Source organism: Chelonia mydas, chromosome 4, assembly GCF_015237465.2.
Source record: "Chelonia mydas isolate rCheMyd1 chromosome 4, rCheMyd1.pri.v2, whole genome shotgun sequence".
NCBI classification, from domain to species: Eukaryota; Metazoa; Chordata; order Testudines; family Cheloniidae; genus Chelonia; species Chelonia mydas.
Window position 1 is genome coordinate 18646353 of NC_057852.1, and position 22698 is coordinate 18669050.

At 42.4% G+C, this 22698-nt stretch overlaps 1 protein-coding gene across 25 annotated transcripts in view; it reads right to left on the bottom strand.

The window, feature by feature from the left end:
- Positions 1-1115: 1115 nt before the first annotated feature.
- Positions 1116-22698, bottom strand: part of SEC31A (SEC31 homolog A, COPII coat complex component) — a 67817-nt gene continuing 46234 nt past the window's right edge. For 2 of the 25 annotated variants that reach the window (XM_043545591.1, XM_043545592.1), the window contains exons 21-29: positions 22128-22220; positions 21289-21421; positions 19500-19793; positions 14909-14947; positions 12967-13022; positions 10262-10534; positions 8490-8609; positions 2838-2909; positions 1116-1728 (exon numbers count right to left, since the gene is read on the bottom strand). In XM_043545591.1, the coding sequence (XP_043401526.1) occupies positions 1549-1728; positions 2838-2909; positions 8490-8609; positions 10262-10534; positions 12967-13022; positions 14909-14947; positions 19500-19793; positions 21289-21421; positions 22128-22220 (1260 nt within the window). In that variant the 3' untranslated portion in view covers positions 1116-1548. Of the gene's footprint in view, positions 1729-2837; positions 2910-8489; positions 8610-10261; positions 10538-12966; positions 13023-14908; positions 14948-19454; positions 19794-21288; positions 21422-22127; positions 22221-22698 lie in introns of those variants that run through there. The other 23 variants (XM_027827975.3, XM_027827976.3, XM_043545597.1 and 20 more) reach the window with 14 other exon arrangements.

Below are 22698 nucleotides of genomic sequence, written 5' to 3' on the forward strand. Positions count from 1 at the left end.
AAGAGGAAATGCCACATGATGCTGAACTGGGACACATCTAATCAGTCCATTTACAGAGCTGATGGGAAATACTTACTCGACCATATGGTCCAAGAATCCATGGGTGGACGACTGACCAGCTTATTTTTCTCCTGGAGACAAGAAAAAGGATTCCTGAGCCTCATCACTCGGTTCTGGCAGTGCTGCCATATTTCATCTGTCTGCCACTATTCAGCCAATACAATAGCCCACTACAGAAGAATAGGAGGAGGATTATGTAGGTGCCTAATTATGGATTTAGGAACCTCACTTTTTAGTCTATATTTAAAAGTCTCAGCATCTGATGGAGTGAAACAGTTCTCTACTGCAGCTCCTCAAGCGCAGTTTTGATAGCTTCTATGGGTCTATAGTCTCACAAACACAGGCTGTTGCGGGCATTACCTTTTAATGAGAGAGTCCAGTAATGATGGAATTGTCCTTACCACACTTATTTGCCACTCATGACACGTTTTTCAAATTTTAAAAACTCAAGTACCATTTTAAACAAAGCCGAAAATGGCATCAGTAAATAACAAGCATGCAAGAAACTTACCTGACTTGGTATGGGGCCAGTGGCATGGCAGCGGTCATGTCACAGCATAGTGCACGTCAGAGCACTGCAGATGTGAAAATGGCCACCTATAACTTCTAACATCAGGGGAATGCAAGAAAAGGTTTGCCTTTGTTTACGTGCTGAATGCCCACCTCTCTCTATTAGTTGCCTTAGCAACTTGTAATGATTTCAGATCTTTCAATGCTCTGCTAAGCCCTTCCTTGACATGTGAACACCCTGATGTAAACTTGGAATAGAATTGTCTTAATCCCTCTGTACCAGGACTTCCATAATGCACTCAACACTGAGAAAACATGTCCACGTCTCCCCAAAGTGATGGATATCTCTCCCCCTGGTTCCAGGTTCAAATGTCAAAGCTTCATGTCATACAGACATGTTTTAATAAATTAATCTTTATTGAAAAGATCACATCAACCTTTATTTTTCTTATTTGCCCCAGTGCAAAATTAAGCTATTTAACATCGAATTGGAATAAACTGAATTGAAGGTAGCTTTAAAAAATGAATGACAAAATACACTTAAAAAGAGGATCAGACACTTTAATCTGGTGGATATGGAGGAATGGCAGGGGAGGTGGAAAGAATGTGTTATAAGGTCTGTCTGATACACAACCTGCCATCAGCTTTTACCACACATTTCTGTATTAAAAACCACTGTTTAGTAGTACAACATGCACTTAAAATTGACACTACGAGCTGTAATCCATTAAATATACTGTCTGTAGACAGGAATCATTAGGGATGATAAAAGATTAAAATAAAAAAGCACCCGGGCTCAAATGCCATTCTAAAATGACGCAGATCTGCAGGGATAGTGTCGTGCCATTGATCAGAGATCTACTGCAACATGCTATAAGGTCTGGTATTTGGTCCCCTTCTTGCACATGTTTTGCAGAAATGTACTTCTTTGAAAAAGTGACATCACAAGCTCTGCATAGGCGAGGGAGGGGGGTAACATCAGACCCCCAGCTTATTGGCTTGGGTGAGGACGACTTTCAGCACTGGCATGAAGGCAGATGTCTCGCTGAAGTTGCTGGTGCTGACTATGTGAGTGTGGATGTTCAGTCCCTCTGTGTAGTTGCGCGTTTCGATGCTCTTCGCAATGCTGTGCAAGCCATTGATGATTGCTGGGGAGAGCTGAAATGAAGCCGAGGACACAGAAGGAAGTTCAGCAGAAGGAAAAACATCCAGTACGCCAAAGTCAGAAGATTGAATAGCCAAGGTCAAGCATCAAACCACAGTGCTGCTGTGGAACCTGGGTCATCCCTTGGAAAAGGTGCGGCAAAGAACTAAAGCATTTTGGACCTAAAATAAAGCCTAATGAACTCAATGGCCGTCTTCTCATTGACCTCAGGTGACTTTGGTCAAGCCCTTTTACACCAGTGTTTACAGGCTGTTCAGAGTGGAAGAATATTAACTGAATCATCAAAATACCAGAATAAGAAAAAATGCCTACAGAGCTCTTCTGGAATGGGGCAGAGGCTCAAGGCAAACTTCTATTCTGGGACATACAGCCAACTCCACACATGGCTTTACACCACTATTACACCAGCATCTCCCTGAGTTCAGAGCACCTGTGTTAGTGATGACTATGAACAAGACTCATTAATGGCTTTATTGTTATTTATTTACGTACGTTAAGGTTTGTCTCCTCTTCTGGAAGCATCCCACGAGCAAGTGTCAACAACAAAAAGATTTATCACGAAGGAAAGAGGGTCTTATGGTAAAGCCACTGGACTAGTACTCAGCAGAACTGAGTTCGGTAGTTGGCCAATCCACAAAACTTCCTGTGTGACCTTGGACCACTCACTCAGTCTCCACGTGCCTTAGCTCCCCATCTGTAGAATGGGATGATACTTCCTCTGTCTGATTTATCTATTTAGATGATAAGCTCTTTGGACCAGGGACTTCAATTGTGTGCTTTTAGCACAGTGGGACCCTGATCTCAGTCAGGGACTCGAGGCACTACCACAATACAAACGCCACAACTCCACCACATGCATGAAAAGTCTGCACACACTCACAGTGCCAATCATTCTAGGTAATGATTAATATGTGATAATTAAACCTGTATCAATGCCATCTTTTCAAGAAAGTCTTAGAAATGCCTACAGCATAAGAACAACCTCTGCATTAGTATTCTACTGAAATGCTGTGCATCTAACCAATGATATAATATATATAAATGCAACATCATATGGAAAAAATATTTAAAGACAAAGTAATAAAAGAACAAAACTACTTACTGTCTGTTCCCTAAGTTTGTCATACAGAAACTCCAGGCGTTTGTTGGCATCATCTAACTTCCTCTTGGTTTGCTGAAGGGGAAAAAAGGAAGTGGAGCAGTACTAAGAACAGAGTTCTGATTTTATAGTGAGAATATAATTTAGTCACAAAGGGAACTGTATAGTGAATGAACAGCAGCAACTAAGATTCCCTGATTAGCATTGTTTTCAGTAAGACTTTAAGCTTAGAATAAGGAAAAGTTATTTACTTGTTCCCATAATATAAGAACTAGGGGTCACCAAATGAAATTAATGGGCAGCAGGTTTAAAACAAATAAAAGGACGTTCTTCTTCACTCAGCGCACAGTCAACCTGTGGAACTCCTTGCCTGAGGAGGTTGTGAAGGTTAGGACTATAACAGGGTTTAAAAGAGAACTGGATAAATTCATGGAGGTTAAGTCTATTAATGGCTATTAGCCAGGATGGGTAAGAAATGGTGTCCCTAGCCTCTGTTTGTCAGAAGGTGGAGATGGATGGCAGGAGAGAGATCCCTTGATCATTACCTGTTAGGTTCACTCCCTCTGGGGCACTTGGCATTGGCCACTGTCGGTAGACAGGATACTGGGCTGGATGGACCTTTGGTCTGACCCAGTATGGCCATTCTTATGTTCTGTTCTTAAGCTGTTTGCTCAGTACCTTTTGCCATTGATTGTACTACGAAAGACGAAGACTAGGTGATAGTAGAAAGGAGCCAACCCCCACACCTAAGGTTCTGCCTACCTACTGTACTGCAGTAGTACAGCACATCTGCAGTTTGTGAAACATCCTCAATGTTTTGGGATTTTAAAAAGTGACACACAAATACATAGTATAAATTTTCTTTTGCAGCTAACTGGGAAAACATGATTTCTGTTAAGTAAAAATAACGCTAAGATCAAAATATCCAGCCCAAGGAATAATTTTGTCCTGAGAGTTCAAGGACTGACAGTAAAAAAAGACAAAAAACAAGAAATGAAATTCACTAGTTTAAAACTTATTCTGACTGTATTTTAATGGCAAGGCTATTAAGAGTAAAAATAGGAACATGTGTAAACAAATTCTTACTGCAAGCAGGAAAAAACAAACAAACCCCAAGCTACAAAACATCTTTTGTGCCCATTGAGAGTTCTAATTTTGCAAAGACAGAAATTTATGGGTGCAGTGTGATCTTTTCTGCCACAAAAACGACGACATTTTTCTTAGAATAGCAAGTTTTCACCTAAGATAGATTCATGATTCCTGCCCAGGGTGTGGGGTGGGATTTCACTATGTTCCACCAAAAGTGGCACATTCATTAGTGAGATGGTGAATTTTCCTCCCACATCATGTTTGTGAACAGCTGTGAATATGAAGTTTTGCACATGACTAATCAAAGTAAAAACTGAGAGTCCTCCAGCTGTAAATAGCACAGCACACATGCCGCGGCTAGTGAAACATGAACGAGGAGAGGCCAGCAGCATTGGAGACACCCTAGTTTGGTGAAGATTTTGGGATTCCTTCTTCCAATGCAGTCTCAGGACCTTCTAGAATCAATAACTTCATTTACCAGAGAGCATTTCACTGAGTTATTGTACTCAGTAAAGCACTAACAGAGAGAGAGAATTAAAAGTTATATGGCTGTATTTCAGTAGAGATTTGAAGTATGATGGATGGTTCAGATAAAGCAAGGTTATTTCAAATGGCAAAAGCTTCAAGGAGAATGTCATTCCACAAGCACATTCTAGAGCTAGCGTGGCATAACCCTGCGTGGTATCCAGGGATTTAAAGACAAAAATGATTTCCCAAAATGACATGACAGGGTGAGAAAAGAGCCTCTTAGCGTGACCTCCCACATATAAGATTTTGTACCATTTGTCTCAAATCACTTGACAGCCTGGGTACTATCCTCTTTTTACAGATGGAGGAATTGACGCATAGAAGGATTAAGTGATGAGAATAACAACTGTGTTCAGCAAATGGCACAAAGTCACAACACAAGTCGGCAGCAGAGCTGCAAGTAGTTCTACAGACTCCCAGTTCCCTGTTTTAACCACTAGACAACACTGTCTTTCATACCAAGTCCTGTATTTGTACATAGCCTGGTAGAGACTGCCCATGTGCTAATGATATCTATTCCTCAAATATACGGAAGGACTCATGAAAGCTTTTCCAGCTACTGTGTCCAGGGAATGTTTGCTCTGCCCAAGAAAATCTGAGAGATTTTTAAAGAATTAAACAAATGACTGGGCTGATGCACCAGAAAAAGTGACCTTTTCATATGCAGAAAACAAGAAAAAGTGAAGTGGTGTCAGAACGTGAACTGAATTTTCTTCAGGCCATTCTTACGTTTGCTGCCCAGAACGGAGAAGGTAGAATTATGGGAGCAAAAGGCCAGACTTCTTTATTGTATTTGACTTTTGCTCCCATCCCGCTGTAGAGAAAAGCATTGGGCAATCAACTGCTACTGAATAGTCACAGATAGTATTCTGAAAACTATCAAAAGGAAAATGAAGGGACTCTTTCCCACCTCCCATGAAGACAACCTGTACAGATCTACCAGGAAATGGTTGGGATGAGAAACAAGAGGAGGAGGAAACAGACTATGATACAAGTTGGTATCAAACCAAAACTACATCTCTAGTTTAAATGTTAGATAGCGGTTCAGTAAATATGACATAAAGCCAATTTGTGAACAGTCCACTGAATGCTTACTACAAAGCCATTATTGTATTCCAGCACCAACATGTCAGTTTATATTAATAATGGAAACCTGTGTCTCTGTCACTGGTTAAAATATATTCAGCATACAGGAGGCCAATAGCCACTCAATCTTCCTTTCATAACCTACTTACTGTTGGCACAAGCTGAGGAGTAAATATGATTCTTTACAGCTGCAGTGTTATTGACTCAACGCAAATCTCTCTCTCGGAGTCTCACCGATATTTCCATTGCTTACTTAGAAATGTTTGTTTTCTTTGGAATTGGAGTGACAACTCAGGAAGTGCACTGAAGCTGTTAAAAAGATCATGGACTGGCACTTGCAGTAAATGAGCCAGGCACAGCTGTTGTACTTTACCGTAATAAACCACAGTAAAATGTTTCTGCAAAAGTAGTAGGGCTCTAGTCTAGTCTCTGTATGTTGCCACTAGAGGGCAGCATGATAAAACACTTGAGCAGATCTGAAATTCCATCCTTTATAGCAGGGGTTCTCCAACTATTTTTGCTGGGCCTCACTTTGAAAGTATTTCAGGCTGTGATGACCCCCCCTACCTCCCGCATACCATGCCATGCCACCCTTACTTTGGCGCAGCGCTGCCTTCAGAGCTGGGTGCCCAGTCAGCAGCCACCGCTGTCCAACCGCCCAGCTCTGACAGTAGTGCAGAAGTAAAGGTGGCAATATATCGACCCCCCTACAATAGGCTTACAACCCCCTTTTGGATCAGGACCCCCAGTTTGAGAAACATTGCTTTAGACCGCAGTGGTCACATGGTATGGGAGGACATTGGCACAACCATCTATTACTACAGAGACAAGAGACACTGAATAAACCCAATGATTAAAAACTGGTTAGCTAACCACTTAATACTTTTCCCCCTCTCCCCTTCTTCTGAAGCCTGTTTGTTATCATGACACACACGTCACCTTGTGACATAGAGGCCCATTGATGCCAATAGGTAAAGGGCTCTCTGAGCTGGGTCAGGAACTCCTAACAGGCCTGACAAACTCACTACACCTAACACATTGCTGCTGTATAGAATACCATGTGAGATCTTAAATGAAAGCCAGGATGATGCTGGCCAAAAATATCATTGTGAAGTGTGTGTACTCATTATATTTAAGAAGTTATGTCAATATACTGAAAATACGTCCTTACAAGTTTGTGTCCAGATGTTAGTCCCCAGCAAAGGTGAAAAACTGGTTTAGCCAGACAAGGGATGTGTATTTGCATGACTGCTTAGGTTCATATATAGATTAAGCATGGTAAGCCAAACACAATGGGAGCTACACTTGGATTTCAAGTCAACATATGGATGTGAAATAAACAGACCTGCGGGAAGACACCTTGGAGCCAGCTCTCCAAGAAGGAAATCTCAGGGGTCTCCCCATCTTTGGGGACAAAATAATGAGTTTTGGGAAATATAAGGAAAAAACTAAAAGACTTTCTGTCATCTATTGACTGAGGAAACTGCTTAAAGGGCAGGAGGTATTCATGAAAACCAGTATCTGAGCTATGACTAAAACAGCTCTGTTAAAGACTGAATCCTTCGGAGAGAACAGATTCTTTCAAATAGGAAAAGGTGACCATCCATAAGTATAGACCTGGGATTGCATTTTATGTTTTCTTTTATTTGAAATCTATTCTTCTTCTTATCCTTGCTCGCTAGCTCTTAAAATCTTAACCTTCATTTAGAGGTTCGTATTTGTTTTCACTATAAAGAGATTGCCGTGCTGCGTTGTTATAAAGGATCTGATCCTGAGTTGTTCTAGTCAAGCTGTGCGTACTCTGTGCCTTCAGGGACAGCTTAGCTGGTAATTCCTGTGCGGGCCCAGTGACAAGGGCTAGATATTACGGAGGGGGATGCTGGTAGATGGGGCTCGGGGTGTGATTGTGACTAGCCCGCATAGAGAGGGTGGGGCTGTGGACACCTGGAAGTCAGTGCTTGTCTGGGGCCACAGGCTGTTGGTTTCAGGGAACTGATCTACAGCAGGCATCAGGCAAAGCTGCTTCATGCTATGGGCAGGTGGTGATGAGGCACCTCACACCCTGAATACCCCTGGGGAGTGTCACACACCTATCAAAAATGGAGGCTTAATATGATCCTTCTGCCCATCTCTCAGCTCGGATGCACAATAGCCTCAGCGAATACCCACCTCGGCATATGAGGTTTCTTGCTCCAGTTAAAGGAATGGGCTAAACAGACAATGACATGCCAAATCAGATTAGCGTAGCTCCTACCTTAAGGGGGCGGGTTTAGTATGAAGAGAGGCAGAGGAATCCTTTTCTCCTAAACAGAAATAGAGCAGGGATCCCATTGCTCTCCACCCCCCAACCCAGACCAGAGCTCCAGTTCTTCCAGCCAGAAGAGAGCCAGAAGGGAGCCCAACGATGCCACTAATACCATGGAAGGAATTTGCCCTTGTGGACAGAAGGAATTCCTTCCTGCCTTTCTCCCAGAAGCAGTGCTCTATCTAGGCCTACTTATCCAGCGACAAGGTGACCCAGACCTGGAGCCATGTTTCCCGTGTGGTGGGGCAGATCGTTAGCACTAGGTCACAGAGCTACTAAAGATCTGAGGTGGAATCCTGCTCCCGCTGAGGTCAATGGGAGTTTTGCCATTAACATCAACGTGGCCAGGATTTCATCACCCTTGATTCTTTGTTTCCCATTTGAAATGCCTGTGGTGCTTTGCTGTGCTGCTGCTGAGCGGCTGCCACGTTCCGTCCCCAGCGTGGCTGCCTCTCCATGGTGCGCGTGGGTCTCTGTCTACAGTCTGTGTCTGCTTTATGTCTGTAAAGTGCCGAGGGATCCCTTGGGCCAGAAAGAGTTAAAACGAATGAGAGACTTATCACTGGTTAATGCAGCCACCACGGTGTACATCGAATTAAAATTATAGAGTGCTGCTCCACTAATGGATCACCAATGCAAAGACCTACTGGATCTGTGGCAGACGACAGGCATCTCTGGATGAGTGCTTCAAATGTGGTCTTCAGAATAAGGTGCTCATCAGGAATAGGCTTCTTTGTAATCTTCTCCGCTGGCAACGACTGCACATGCTAAAGAAGAGAAGATGGAGTGTTAAAGTCACTTTGGAAACTCCTCGGGAATTGTAGGTACTCTATCATTGTTTCTTAAACTCATCACAAGTTACTAACAATCTGAGCACGCTCACTCACTCCTCCCTTCCATGCCTGCGGAGCTGAGATCACTGAAGAGGCAACATTAGCAGTGTCTCAGTTGGGGAGTGCATCTGATGTCTCTTCTTCAGCAGCAGCTGTGAAAAGCAGGGTAGTCACAGGGAGGAGCGACTCAATCAGCCTGACTGCCTGGTTCAGGTAGTAGCAAGTGCAAAGCAGCAGCAACTAGGTGTTTATGGTTATAAAGTGACAATCTTGAATGAAGATGGCGGATACAAACCCCACGATGCTCTTTCAGCTGTGTAAGATCCTGCTACTCACAGTGAGATGAACACCTCCTGGCATTAGTCTTGTTCCGGTTTGGGGAAAGGGGACGAATGCTCTGAGGTTGGGGTTGGTCAATATAAACACAGGATGGGTGGGAGAAGGACACAGGACATGCCTGTAATAATTGATCTATAATTTATGTCCAACTGGTTGCTATTGCATTGTTTGTCATGATTACCAGGGGTTAATTCCAGCAGGAGTTCCTGGCATCTCTGCAGGAAAGGGGATGATGGCTTCAGGTTGCCCCATTCACAGATACCAAATGAGACAGGCATCGCTACCTATGACCAGGTTGAGATCAACCGTCAGGAGGGGACCCAGTATGGGAGGTACTAATCTGTAAGCCAATGAAGAGGTCGTCAGGCAGGAAGCTGGAAACAAAGAACCTTCGGACTGACAAACAGAGATTCTAAAGCACGGGGAGGAAGACACAGGGATCATGGGAAGCAAAGTGAACCCCAGCCCCCAGAAGTGGGGGAGCCTGGGAGAATCTAGGTCAGACAGATATGCCTGTAGATTTGTTGTGTTAACCCTCCCGTTCCCTTGTTATGCTTGGCCGTACTATTAAAGTTACACAATACTTTGGTTTGTCAAAGCTGTACTGGGTCTCTATATTCACACTGGTCACAGCTGTGAAAGAAAGGCTGCTGGCAGCCAAATTTAGTCAGGCCTGCTCAGCCATCACGGTTGGTGCACAGGAGGCCGCAGCCCACCCTCTTGTCTGAGAGTGGGAGAATCATGAGATTCCACCCTGGAGACCTAAAGCCTTGAGGCCTAAAGTCTGAAGGGGTTGCATTCAGAGAGACCACTGAAGGGGGCAGAGGTGCAGATAGCCTTGAACCGTGAGACGGTTTACTCGATTTTGCCTTCTCTCTCAGCCTCTCTCTGGATTTGTCTACATGAGAAAGAGGTACTGGTTCAACTTAAATTGGCTTTTATACCCATTTAAACCGTGCAAACCCCCATGTGGACATTCTTACTTCAGCTTAAGAGGGGCTTATTTCAGTTTAACAGAAACCAATTCCCAATCGACTTATGCTAAACCAAAACAAGAGTGTACACACAGCCTTTTGAATCAGTTTAGTTAAACCGGTGCAACTTTCTTGTGCAGTTGAAGCCTAAGATGAAGAGAGAAAGTTCTCATTCTGTGTCTGTTCCGTGCCTAGCACAATGAGTCCCCAATCCTGGATGGGGGGGTTAAGCACTACCGGAATACAAAACAACATCAGCTTAATTGCCATTACCTGTATGGTGTTGCCAATTGGAGCTCCTGGTGCCCCGTCTGTACTAGTTTTTGAGACAGCCGGAGGCACGACTGCCTGCCCCAGAGGCTGCTGAACAGGCTGGAAAGGGTTTTGTAAAATGGGCTGCCCTGATGGAAGATGCGAGGGCTGAAACGCAGCCTGGGCTGCCGGTGGCAGTGAAGCTGGCGGCTGCTGCATCTGGGATTGTGGATCCAGCAGAGGGTTCATTATTGGGGATGTGATGGGAACAGGAGGCATGAAGTGATCAGGTGTCTAAAGAAAATCAAACAAGAAGTTTACCATGCCTTCTCTGCTCATTATTTCCACAAAAAGGGCTGTATTGTACTAACCCTGTCTTTCAAACATGATGTACCTGTAATACAGAAACGTAGGAAACAATCCCTTTCTCCCATCTCCTTATACATTCTGACTTATGACATAAATTGACATAAGTTGTAAAAGTGACAGATAACAAGTACATAAAAGGTCTCTGTTCCAAAAATCTTACAATCTAAAACCCCAATCCAGCGAACACTTACACACATGCTTAACTTCAAGCCAAAGGGCTCGTCACCAACTGGAAAAGCATGTGATTAAGTGCGTACAGGATTGGGATCTACAGGCAGTAGTGGGTACACATAGTAGAAGACACTCTAGAACTCACAGAGTGGCATACAGTCATTACAACGTGGCGTTTTACTTTCAAGAAAACGAAAGTGTAAGTGAGAATGAATCTCAGTTAATAACAGAAAATTAACTCCCAAATATCCAGATTATTTAATGATAGCATTACTCAGATGAGAAATAGTCTATGAATACTTCATTTCTTATTGTTTTTTAATCTGTGTTTATATTTTAAGATCTTATTTGCAAGAACAGTTTTTTATTCTCATCTGTAAAGCGCCTACCCCACAGCTGGCACTATCCAAACAATACATCTTTCAAATGAGAGTCAAGCCTCTGGCAAACAGATTGCTATTAAGTCCAATTATTAATGCAGTTCAGAACTAGCGCCTAAATGTTTGTATGTACATACTCACAAAAGGCCACAAACGTGAGAGAGAGTGAGTTTGGGAGAGGAAAGAACAGATGACTAAATGGGATGCTGGCTTCTGTTACAACTACAATAACGTGAAAAACAAACCCCAGTTAGACTTTCCACACTTTTTAAGGGTATTAAAGAAAACAACAAGAAAGTCCAAGATGCTAAATGTAGTTCTGGTTTAATGAAACTGTAATTATGGCTGGTCGCTTGTCATGGCAAAAGACATGTTTTGGTCACAGCAAAAAAAAGCAAAAGTCACAGTTTTAGCTATAAAAAAGAAAAATCATGGCCCTCACTGTTTTAATTAATAAATATTAAGTCATTAGTCATGGGAAATTATAAAAAAGGCTTGTTTGGGGGGAAAATGCAAAATATCCTTTATTTTACGATAAAAATTGTTTTAAAACTATTTAACAATATTTAAGTAATAGTTTAAAAACCATTAAGAAACGCATACTCTATTATACTGAAAATAAACAGGAAATAAATCAGTGCGTAAATATGCATAATGGAAGCTTGGCTGGAACCAATTCGGGCAGGGTGACAAAGATCATGACTTTTTATTGAAATAACTCCCAAACCCTAAAGATCAGGTTGTGTAACAGAAGCCACGGCTATGACCAAAACATTCCACAACAACAAATCCAATTAAAAAGACAGCATTTTCTAACCAATTTTTTTATTAATTTATCGTCAGGGCGTTATCCAGACTGGTATGCTTCCTCCTCCTCTTTGAGAGTATTAACCCCCTCTAAAAGGTACCCCAGACTGACAGCTTTGGAGACCAAAGCCCTGACTTTGTCATGTACAGGAACAGTGCAAGCTTCCTCAACTCCATCCTGCCAATGATGTTTGCTCATCCTGACCTGCACAGACAAACTCCAGGGGTTACTAGTTACTGTAGTTTTGTCTCTATGTACATTCACAACCTTATTCTGTGTCCTCAGACTGCCATGAAGAACTGGACAGATCACCACTATCTGATTTCATGTGGGCCACTATGACAGAATTTTGATCACTGCAAAATGTTCCACAATGAACCCAGAGGCTAGAATTAGAAGGCTCATTCTACCCTAATAAAAGTGTCCTGAGCTCCTCACTCCTGCCGTCTATGCTGGTCATGCTGCATTTTCCCACCCAGACTCTTTGATAAAGGTGAAGTTTTATATCATGGTCTCTCATCGTGACACTTGTCATACCATTAGTAAATACCAGGGGCCAGATCCTCAACTTGTGGACACTGTTGTAGCTAAAGAGAAGGTCAATGGAGTTATGACAACATACGCCAGCTCAGAGTCTGGCCCTAGAGAAAACATTCACAATTCACCTGCTTTTCTGCAAATAACAATGGTCCGTAGTACTTTTGTCTCAAACTGTGACCACCGATTATTAACAACAATTTTCCCAAGAACTCAGCCTCCTTTGGATGCATATTTCAGGGTGTTTACGAATGTATTTCAGGAGATAATATATGCTGAAAATTTACATGTCTTCCTTCCCTTTAAACACAACTTTTATTCACAATGCTATTAAATTGCTGTTTGATGATAACACTTCATTTTTTTCTTCTTCCAGCAATGGTTTTCATAACATTTAGTTAAGATACTGCTTTTTAAAATGCATCGTATGCAGTTTAGGGGATACCAATCTCATACAATACCTTCTTCTTTGTAATTCTGTTCAAAGCAGGAGGATCATTCCAACCATTTTGAGGTCCTATAACAAAAAAAGGCAACATTAATCATTTGTCAGAATCCTAGAAGTTGGGGAATAGACCTATTTGCCACACTACACCTCCAAATAACTGCTCTAGCAACATCCAAAACTCTTAAGCAAGGCTGGCTCTGTGCCATAGTTGTAAAACTGGTGGTTATGTGACCTGATAACCAAAGTCTTGGTTCTCAAATCTGCTACTGCACCACTAATATCCATGATGGTAGAATAACACATCCCTTGTGCTAAGCAGCAAGCCCTGCAGTTCTTTACACTGAAAGCCCGTTTGCTGTATCTGCCTTAGAGAGGTTACTTTCTTTACAGCTAAGTTAGAATTTGACCTAGTCATCTTGAGCTTCCCCTCCTGTACATAATATAAATCACCTGAATGCATTAAATTAAATTCCTCGTAGACAACATAAAAAGCAAACTACCAACCATCCCAAGAGAGCAACGCTGCACTGCCAAACCTTCTGAATTTTGGCAATGTTGCTGGCAGAAACACAGTTAGGACCACACAGCCAAATTATGTTAACAGTCTCTCAGTTATCTCTGAAGGTTTCACTATATCTGTTTGTAACAAAACAAATTAGACCATTTGCTGGGCAATTTTGTTTGCACGACTACGTTAACTTTATGATAAAAGTTAATCAACAGTGGGCACCTCAGAGTAGTTTGGAAAAAAGCAGTTCATGGGCACTGAATTCTGCTTAAGACGTTTTCTGAGAGTTGCTCCTCTGCTTTTTTGTGACGGATGTTTACATAGCAACAAGATGTGTTCTCCAAGAACAACAGAAGGAAAACAGAGAGGATACTCCATGTGAAGAATAAACATCAGTAGGACTCTTAAAATCCTAGGTCACATTCACCCATGTGCTCAGTCTAGAGATACAAGGCAGTCATAAACCAGGTTTACCCAGCCAGTTAAATAACGTTTATGGTCGTGTTGGGTCACAAAAGCAGAGTAAAGCTGCCTGAGCAGACTGGTGATTCTGGCCCCTTGCATTCAGGCCAATGTCGTAGTAACAAGGAAAGAGAAATACAGAATATAGGTTATCTGAGCAGAACTGTTTCTACTCATTTTTTCAGTGGTTTTCATGACAAATCAGCTCATTAAAAGAAAGCGTTTTCTGTGTACTTGCAAAATTTGCAGTACAAAGCTTAGATTAGTGAATTAAAAATTGTTCCAGTATTTCATTATGCACATTTAATAGGGGCCACTGTATTAAAACTCAACATTAATGCTGCTTAAACTGGGGTAATGAGGATTTATTGTTCAAAGCCACAAAAAGCCAAAAGAAAAAAATTCAATGGACTTTTTCACCACAGTGTTTTTGTCTTTGTAAACTATGAATTCATGTTCACACAGTGGACTGTGCTACTTCAGTACAGACTTAGCTGGACTCTAAATTTAACAAGCACTTGAGAGTTTTGTTAAACAAGTTCCATAGCCAGCATGCCTGTAATACCTTAAAGGGGCCTATTAATTACTTAAAAACCTTCTTGTTAACCAAAACTCAGTCACATCCCCTGACCAACGAGAACATCAGGTATCATGTCCCCTACCTAGCTGGCACATCAGTTTTCATAAGATTTCAGATATGGAGAGCCTGGCTTTTGTAGCACAGACTATGACATCAATTTGTTTTAGCATTACTAATACTGGTAATAATTTTATAGAATTCAGTTAAAATGCATCAACTCATTTCTGTGGTTAAAAATTCCAGTTCTGGTATTATTTATGTTCATTAGGATATTATAAAATTTGATTCAATTAAAATTGTATTGACAAAGAGCGTTGAATTTAGCGTACTATGAGGGTCACATGCATTCCATTAATTTCATATGGTGGCTTAATTGATTTCCATGTTATACTGTAGCTAGTTCACCTTGCAGGGTAGAGGCCTGGTCTTGAGAAGACTGATTTTCTGTAGATAAAATGCAAAAATGACTAAGGCGTTTAAAAAAAGTAAACATAGCCTAACCTGTAATTATTTTTCTCATTAGCTATTTCATTTCAGTAAGTGTGCAAAGCTTGAATTTTCATCACCTGACAAAAATATCTAATAGAATTAAATAGCCAGTTTAATGACAACATTAATTAGTGCTATATGCTGCCCCATCAACCCTGCAGAATGACTTTCCTCTGCCCTCCCAAAACAAGAGTCTGACTCCTTTCCCATTTAGGATGTCATCATTTCAAGTGGCTCCTAATAACTGTTGCAGAATCCTGACTCACTTTTGTTATCAAGCCAACTGAACCAAGAGACTACCCATCAGAGACAAAATTCCCTCATCACAATGGCTTCCACTCAGGAAAGCATTTAAGTATCTGCTCAAAGGGCTAGACTTCAGTAGGACTTCAGCACATGCTTAAGTGCTTTCCTGAATCAAGACCTGTATGATTATTTTGTATTTATACTGCATGTCAATATCACGTTTGTTATGATAGGAGCTTCGCACAGAAATATAAAGCAAATTCCCTGCCCTAACTCAGCTGACAATCCAAATAACATGACACAGCAAGATATTTTACATCACCTACAAGGAAAAAGGGGAGCACTAGACAGCTATTCTACAGTATATTTAAGATTTGTTAGGCACCATCTGTCATTAACCCTGGTTTTTAGAGATTTATAATCCTTGCACAAACGTCTCACTGGACTGAGACGTGCAGTGTCATAACCCGAAAAAAGGAATACTGTGCAACACTAAAAATCACTTCATGCTTAAGATGGATGCCACAGATAGGTTCCTTAAACATCTGCTGTTGTGAAAGTCCAGATGGTTTAAAATGACATTTGAAAGCACTTACTTTCTAATATGATCTTATTGATATTGTTTAGCCTACCAATTTTTACATTTTTCCGTAAAAAAACTAATGGAAAAAACTGCGCATGGAGTTCTAGCTTTTCTACCTGCATCTTCAAATTTCGCTGGCTTACTGCATATATCCTTTAATCTTAAAGCATGAGATTTTTATTTTTATGTATTTATTTTGAATGAATAAAGTTTAAAAAGAAAAACAACCCACATCAAAATGATATTAAGATCCTGGATTACAACATATGAAAGCACAGAAATTCAAAGTCAAGGATCAAACCTCCATTACTAGGCATAACCATCCTGTTTGCTTAAATTAATACACTTTGGTAGACACTAAACATCATGGATTGAATAGAGACACTGGATTTATGGTTTATTACAACAATCTATAATCCACTAACAACCCCCCACCCAGCTGCTCCCTGCCCCCACTTCCTTTCCTCCCTATGACTGGAGGGGTGTTAACGGGCCACTTCACCTTGAATGGTCCCTTGAAATGTGCATTAACTACTTATGCTAAACAATCTGCTCCACCTTGTATTTCGCTGTGACTCCGATAAAGGGCAGGTCTACATACACACAACATGCTGCATCGGCACAGCTGTGCTGCCAAAGTAAAGATGCTCCTACGCCAGCTGGAGAGCTTTTCAACGCAGCGCTGTACACGGGGGGCGGGGCGGATGAGGTCGGTATCACTACGTCGCTCAGGGTTGTGGATGTTTCAGATGCCTAAGCGACGTACTGATATAGGTCTGTAGTGCAGACTTGAAGAAGAGCTCTACGTAAACTTGTCTCTCTCACCAACAGAATTTGGCCTCATAAAAGATATTACCCCATCCACCTCGTCTCTCTGTTTGCACCTAGACATTTGGAGGTATAGCTATGACCTTCACGTTGGCTTTATGTTTTCATGTATTTAATATAATGGTGACATACTGAGAGGCCTTTTTCACTATGCCGTGCAGCTTCTGTGAATAATGTTGGTGGCTAAGGCACGGTAAGTACAGTCTATTTATCAAGACTACTCTGAGGGGATGGAGTTTGAACAGACTATATATTGTACTTTCAGCATTAAAAGAGTTTTAAAAAGCAAGTTTTCCCTCTCTGGTTGGTACAGTTTTCTGAGAGAAATGATCTAACAACCTGAGCAGAACAGTCTGTTGAAGGTTCCCTGAAACATCTTTTTTACAAAGTTCCCTCAATTGCAGCAATATGGTTTCCACTCAGCAGCCCATCCCTGTGCAATAGAGCAATTCAGCACTTAAGACGCAATGGGACTAAGCACGTGACTAAAGTTAAGTATGTGCTCAAATGCTCTGGTGAATAGGGATGGACTTACACACTTAAAGGCTTTGGGGCACTGGGGCCTCAGTGCTGAAATCTGCTAATAATCAATTCAAAGAATTTTCAGCACCCAAGTTTAAAAGTTTTAAACTTTACACCAGATCTCCCCCCTTACTAGCTACTGGGACAAATTCAGCCGATATTGCTAATGTTGACAGAACTTGATAAAAAGAAGTATAGGTCACCTTTGAGCAAAAAGTGGAAACTGAAAGTGACCCATTTTACAGTGCTTATTATTAAGGCTGGAAGCTTCTACAGTGCATAAGTGAGAGCTGTACCCTACTTTGAAAGAGCCATATGGACTATATTGCTTAAACTTTTAACACAAGAAACTTAACAGGTGACAGATCTCTCAACGGCATTCTAGTGACCCATATATAATAGTAAAATGGATTAGAGAGAAAACTGTTAAAGCGGTTTCCTGCTACTTGCATTTTTTGGAAGGTACAGGAGCAATGCTGTCTGCATTACAGTGTGCTACTTTGCTTCTGCAAGGCTACGAAACTTGGAAGCAACTCCCACTCCACCCGGTACACTAATACCTCCTCCTTGTGGTGTACACCATCCTCACACAAAGATGGGGAAGGGTATCCAACTGCCTCATCAAGAAAAGGAAAGGAGAAGGTATTCTGTCCGTTTGTAGAACATATGGGATATTAACAGTCTCAACAGGATGCACCCTTTGGGAAGACACATCCCTACAATGTTAAACAATGCTGCCCAGGCTGACAGGCCCCCAAAACTGACTCCACTCTTCCCTGGACAGAGTGGACATTTTTCTCCTAACGTGTGTGCGTTAATGTAATACTCGTGAAAGGACCTGGAGCCACAGCCTGGGAGACAGCAGTCCTGTTTATCCAGAGAACAGGCACAGTCAGGGTAGGGGCAGAACCAGCTTCAGATAAATGCAAGTAACACCCATGTGCCCCGAGCCACCCTTTCGGGCTCCTCCTGGTCAAGGGTGCCTCATTCCTGACCCAGCTTGGCTGCTCAGAGGACAGATCAGCTTCCACGTCCATTCAAACCATAACATCTCTGATGAGACGGACAATAATGTGGCCAATTAGTACCAAGTGGATCTGAGCTTTTTGTGTTGGGGACACTTGTCCATTGGAATGGACCGAGACCAAATACACTTCATATCGATCAACAAACAGCGTCAGCCTTTCAGTCGCTACCAACTTGGGCTGGATTCCAGCAGGCAACCTAGAGGCTCTATAGCGCATTAACAATGCTCTGAGCAAACCATTTCCCCACCAGAAAAGACATTTAAAAGAAAGTCCAATGGTTTGGTCTCAGAGCCCATTAACAGGACACTGTCCCTTTAAACAACGGACTCCTTGCCCAAACACAGCCCTGTTTTCCATCTGCTGCATTATTCCCTTATCCCCTTTGCGTTAACAGGGTAGAGCTAAAACAATGTTTAAATCAAAATTCCTCACACTCATGTATACATCAGGACCAGAAATGCTGTTTAAAAGTTATCTGAGGAATAAGTGACATTAATAAAGAGATAGGTCGAGCATCATGCAGGTCACTAAAGCAGCTCAAACTGTAAACAACAATAAAGGATGCTGGAGTCCCTCTGTTTCTCACCATGCTGGCAGACTCTGTTATCATGCACACTCAAACATGCTCTTGAGTTCTAGCAACAGACACATGCTATTTTTGTTTGTATTTTTGTTTGTCTCCGTGAGGCTATTCAGTAGAAAGGGCTTCTTAAATTAAATCTGATCCAACACTGGGCTTGACCTTCCTTTCATTTATAGATGTGTGTGACTTGGGGATGAAACTACTGAGAAGTTATGCTAGCAAAAATGCTGCGAGTCAGAAGAAAACCAAGCTCACTGCATCCATGATATTTGCTCATTTTTAGGTACTGGTTCACCAACCACGCAGCAATTTTGGCTCTGTCCACGCGATGGTTAAAATTGTGCCAGCATCAATTGCGTAGGAATACTGTTCTAGCATGGTTCCTCTGACCAGGGCAGACAGAGATTCTTTTTCTGTAGCACAGTGTGACTCTCAGAAGATCTCTGCACACATTGATCAGGGAATCAGAGCTATTATGCTAGCACCATTTCAACTGTAGTGGACAAGGCCTTACAGCTGTACTATGCACAGAAAGGATAATGCCATTTTTAGAAACACTGTGCATTAACCCTAAAATGCAGCCAAATTTTATATTATTAATAATTCACCAGAACACACAAACTATAACAACAAAACCTCACATAAGCAAAATAACTCCTTTCAAGCGCAGACCTGTTCTTTGGGATGCAGGAAGCTCATTGGTTGCAGGCAGAGTACCTGTTGGTCCAGTAGACAGTGCATAAGCCACAGAAGTTGCTGGAGCTCCTGGTCTGCCATGCTGGAAGGATGCACCAGAAGGAGGAGTGGGGAAAGAAGAGCCAGGATTCAAGCTTGCTGGAGAGGGTTGAGGTTGTCCTGGGTACAACTGAGAGGGCACGGAATGGGGAGAAACAGGAGGCATATAGGGAGGGTTAGCGTAGGAGGTTGAAGCAGGAGGAGCAATAGGTTGTTGAGGCTGATAGAGTGCTGGTCCCCCCGTTCCAAAAGAATACTGCTGTGTTGGCTGATAAGCTATATAGGGGGAGAAAAGGGAGAGGTTTTGTTAGTAACATTATTAGAATAGGAGAAAGCTACTATCCTCTCCAGTTTTTATGCCCCATTCCCTCTTCCTAGCTACCAAGGATCACAACTTTCCTCCTGATTTCAGTTGAGCAGAACACTTACATTTTAGACTAGTTTGATGGCTTAATAAATATAAAAACGCCCCGTCACGTAGGACACCTAACTTGAATAGCAAGCTCAGGCCTCAGATGTTGTGGGCCTTTCTCCAAAAGCCAGCTACAGGGGAGAGTCTTGCTGCTGGTAGGTAATAAGCTAGTATCCTGCTCGTGCAGGTTAAAGGTGCCGGCTTGTCCCTCTCTGTAGTGGAGGGTCAAATTTCACATCAGCTTCCCTTAGTGGCAATGCTCACCTCCTCCCTTCCCAACCCACTTGAAACGGCTTCCTGGCTAGCCAGTTCCCACTCCCACAATGTGGTGCTTGGACTCAGAGGACCATGTCACCTCACCCTGTTGCTGGAGCCTGGGAGGCAATGGGAATTATGTCCTTTTTCACAAAGACCTTGATTATCAGCAGCTCTCTGCTTCTTTCCCAAAACTCATAAGTGTCAGGCCATTACACAACCCATACACTCAAAATTAACAGGCGAGGAAAATTAACAGGTGGTAGAAAGACTGGTGGCTACTTCTGTGGGAGCCTTCTAGATTCGGAAAGTTAGGAGCAACATCATCCACACGATACCCGTCAGGCAGGAAAGTAGGGTCCCCACTTGACAGACAGGGAAACCCATACAGAGGAGATAAATGACATGTTCGCAGTCACAGTTAGTAGCAGAACCAAGGCCAGGACTCAGGTCTTCTCACTGCAAGGCCCCAATCTCAACACTAGATGACACAACTCAAACACTGTGCCTGGTTTAATCTTGGTGTTTGTCAATTCTCCTCTGCTGCCATAAGATCCTTTCTCCATATTCTCTCTCACTCCCCGCCTTGTTACTCTTCCACATCCCGTGTTTCTTTTGTTATTGTTTGTTTTAAACAGGCTACTGCAGTTTCCTTTCCTCATTTATCTCCCATCTTCGTCCTTATCTATGGTCTCTTCCCTGTCCCCTTTTTCTCTCTCTCTCTCACTTCGAGCCGACTCTGCAATAACTGAATTAGGTTAAGTTCCTTCTCAACAAGCAGGCATGCTGCTTGAGAAATACCTGGCTCTGGAGTACTCGTAGGGATCTTTGGCCCTCTGAGCTTTTAGGAAGGGCCAGTCTAGGCCTCAAACTAAGATTTGTTGGTAGCCACCTGCTTAACTATAATTTAGCTGTTCAATAGGCAGTGCCACATCATCACTGACAAAGTACCCCTCGGTATGGCGAGTGACCGGGAATAAGTAGCAGGAGCTTTCCGTGGATTGTTCTCTCACCCGAAGAGTGGGACTGGTTTCCCCATTGCTCTGAACCTCCCGAACAAACTCACTCATGCGAATGTTGTGTAAATAAGACATTGCTACTTACTCTGTGGGTACGTCTGTCGTGCCGCCGCCTGCGAATACACGTTGTAGCCGGGAGAGGCAGCCTGATGTGGCAACACATTCGGATGAGCAGCCCCTGGTGGCATAATAAAACCTGGGGGCGGAGGATTGTCTCCCTAGGACACAAGAATGCATTAAAGAGAAAGGAGATTAGATTTAATCAGTGCTGCTAACAGGTTGCCAGAGGAGGAGTTGAATGGGATTTCACAATTTCATATTTAAAGGCCTCAAACTGACATCAACAGAAAATAGCCATCACCACTGGCATAACTGTGCTGATCATTCCACCACCTCCATGAGCCAGGCTTCTTGAACAATATAAAGGTGAACCACAACCAAAGTGATGCACTATCCTTTAAACAGGAAATGAAGAAGCAGACATCCTTAGAACACAAACCCTTCGATTTAATGATGTGTAGATGATGTGTAGCAAGTCACAAAAACCTGACATCTTGATATTTCAACCAAGACACTTTTTAAAGGTTAAACCTGTTATTTCCAACATTAGGGGGAAAAAGAGAGAGAGAGAGAGACACTACTCTTGCGACACTTGCATGATTCCACTGCCAAAAGGAAGCTGTGGAAGTTCTCACTTGAACACAATTTTTTATTAAACACCAGCTAATACTTTTTCAAGGCTAGCCGTCTGGGTAATATCTGGAAACCTAACAAGAGCTGCATGGAAACAAAAAGTCAGATTGACCTCAACACCTGTTGCTGTCTCCCAAATGCACCGGAATGCATTAAGCACACAAACTGTATTCGGGGGTATTTATTTAAAGGGAGCACGATCCGCTCAAAGAGGAATAATGAATGTTATACCTGTGTGTCAGAGGGAGAGGCTGCAGAAGGATGGCTGGGAAGGGCAGTAGGAGTTTTGTTACTCCAGGTAGTGACAGTAGGGGCAATTCTAACCTGAATTGAACAAAGAAATACCAATCACGGAAAATAAAATGAAAAAAAATAAAATAAAAACACCCTAACGGGTATCACATTACCAGATGCAATGCAGGTTATAGGAACTCTGTGAACACACAAAATCAGGCATCCCAGTAGTTCAAAGCAGCCATGAAATCAAGGTAATAAAATAAAAATAAAGACACAGCCTAAATCATTGCACATTCAAAAGCAAACAGAGAAGACAAGAGGTGAAGAGTTTTGGTATCTAAAGGGAACCACAGCAGGAAGATGGAGCACAGAGAAGGTTCTAGCAGTTAGAAAGCAGACTGGTGTTTGAACAGCATTATACATGCCCCTAAAGCCAGGTCTGTCAGAGTGTCATAATTACAAAGCCTCCTTTTGTCACACTTTCGTAACTGCTGCAAAAATCCACCCCATGCTGAGGGCTCACACCAAGCAGTGCTTAAACAATAGCCTGTAAGTTACAAGGCTT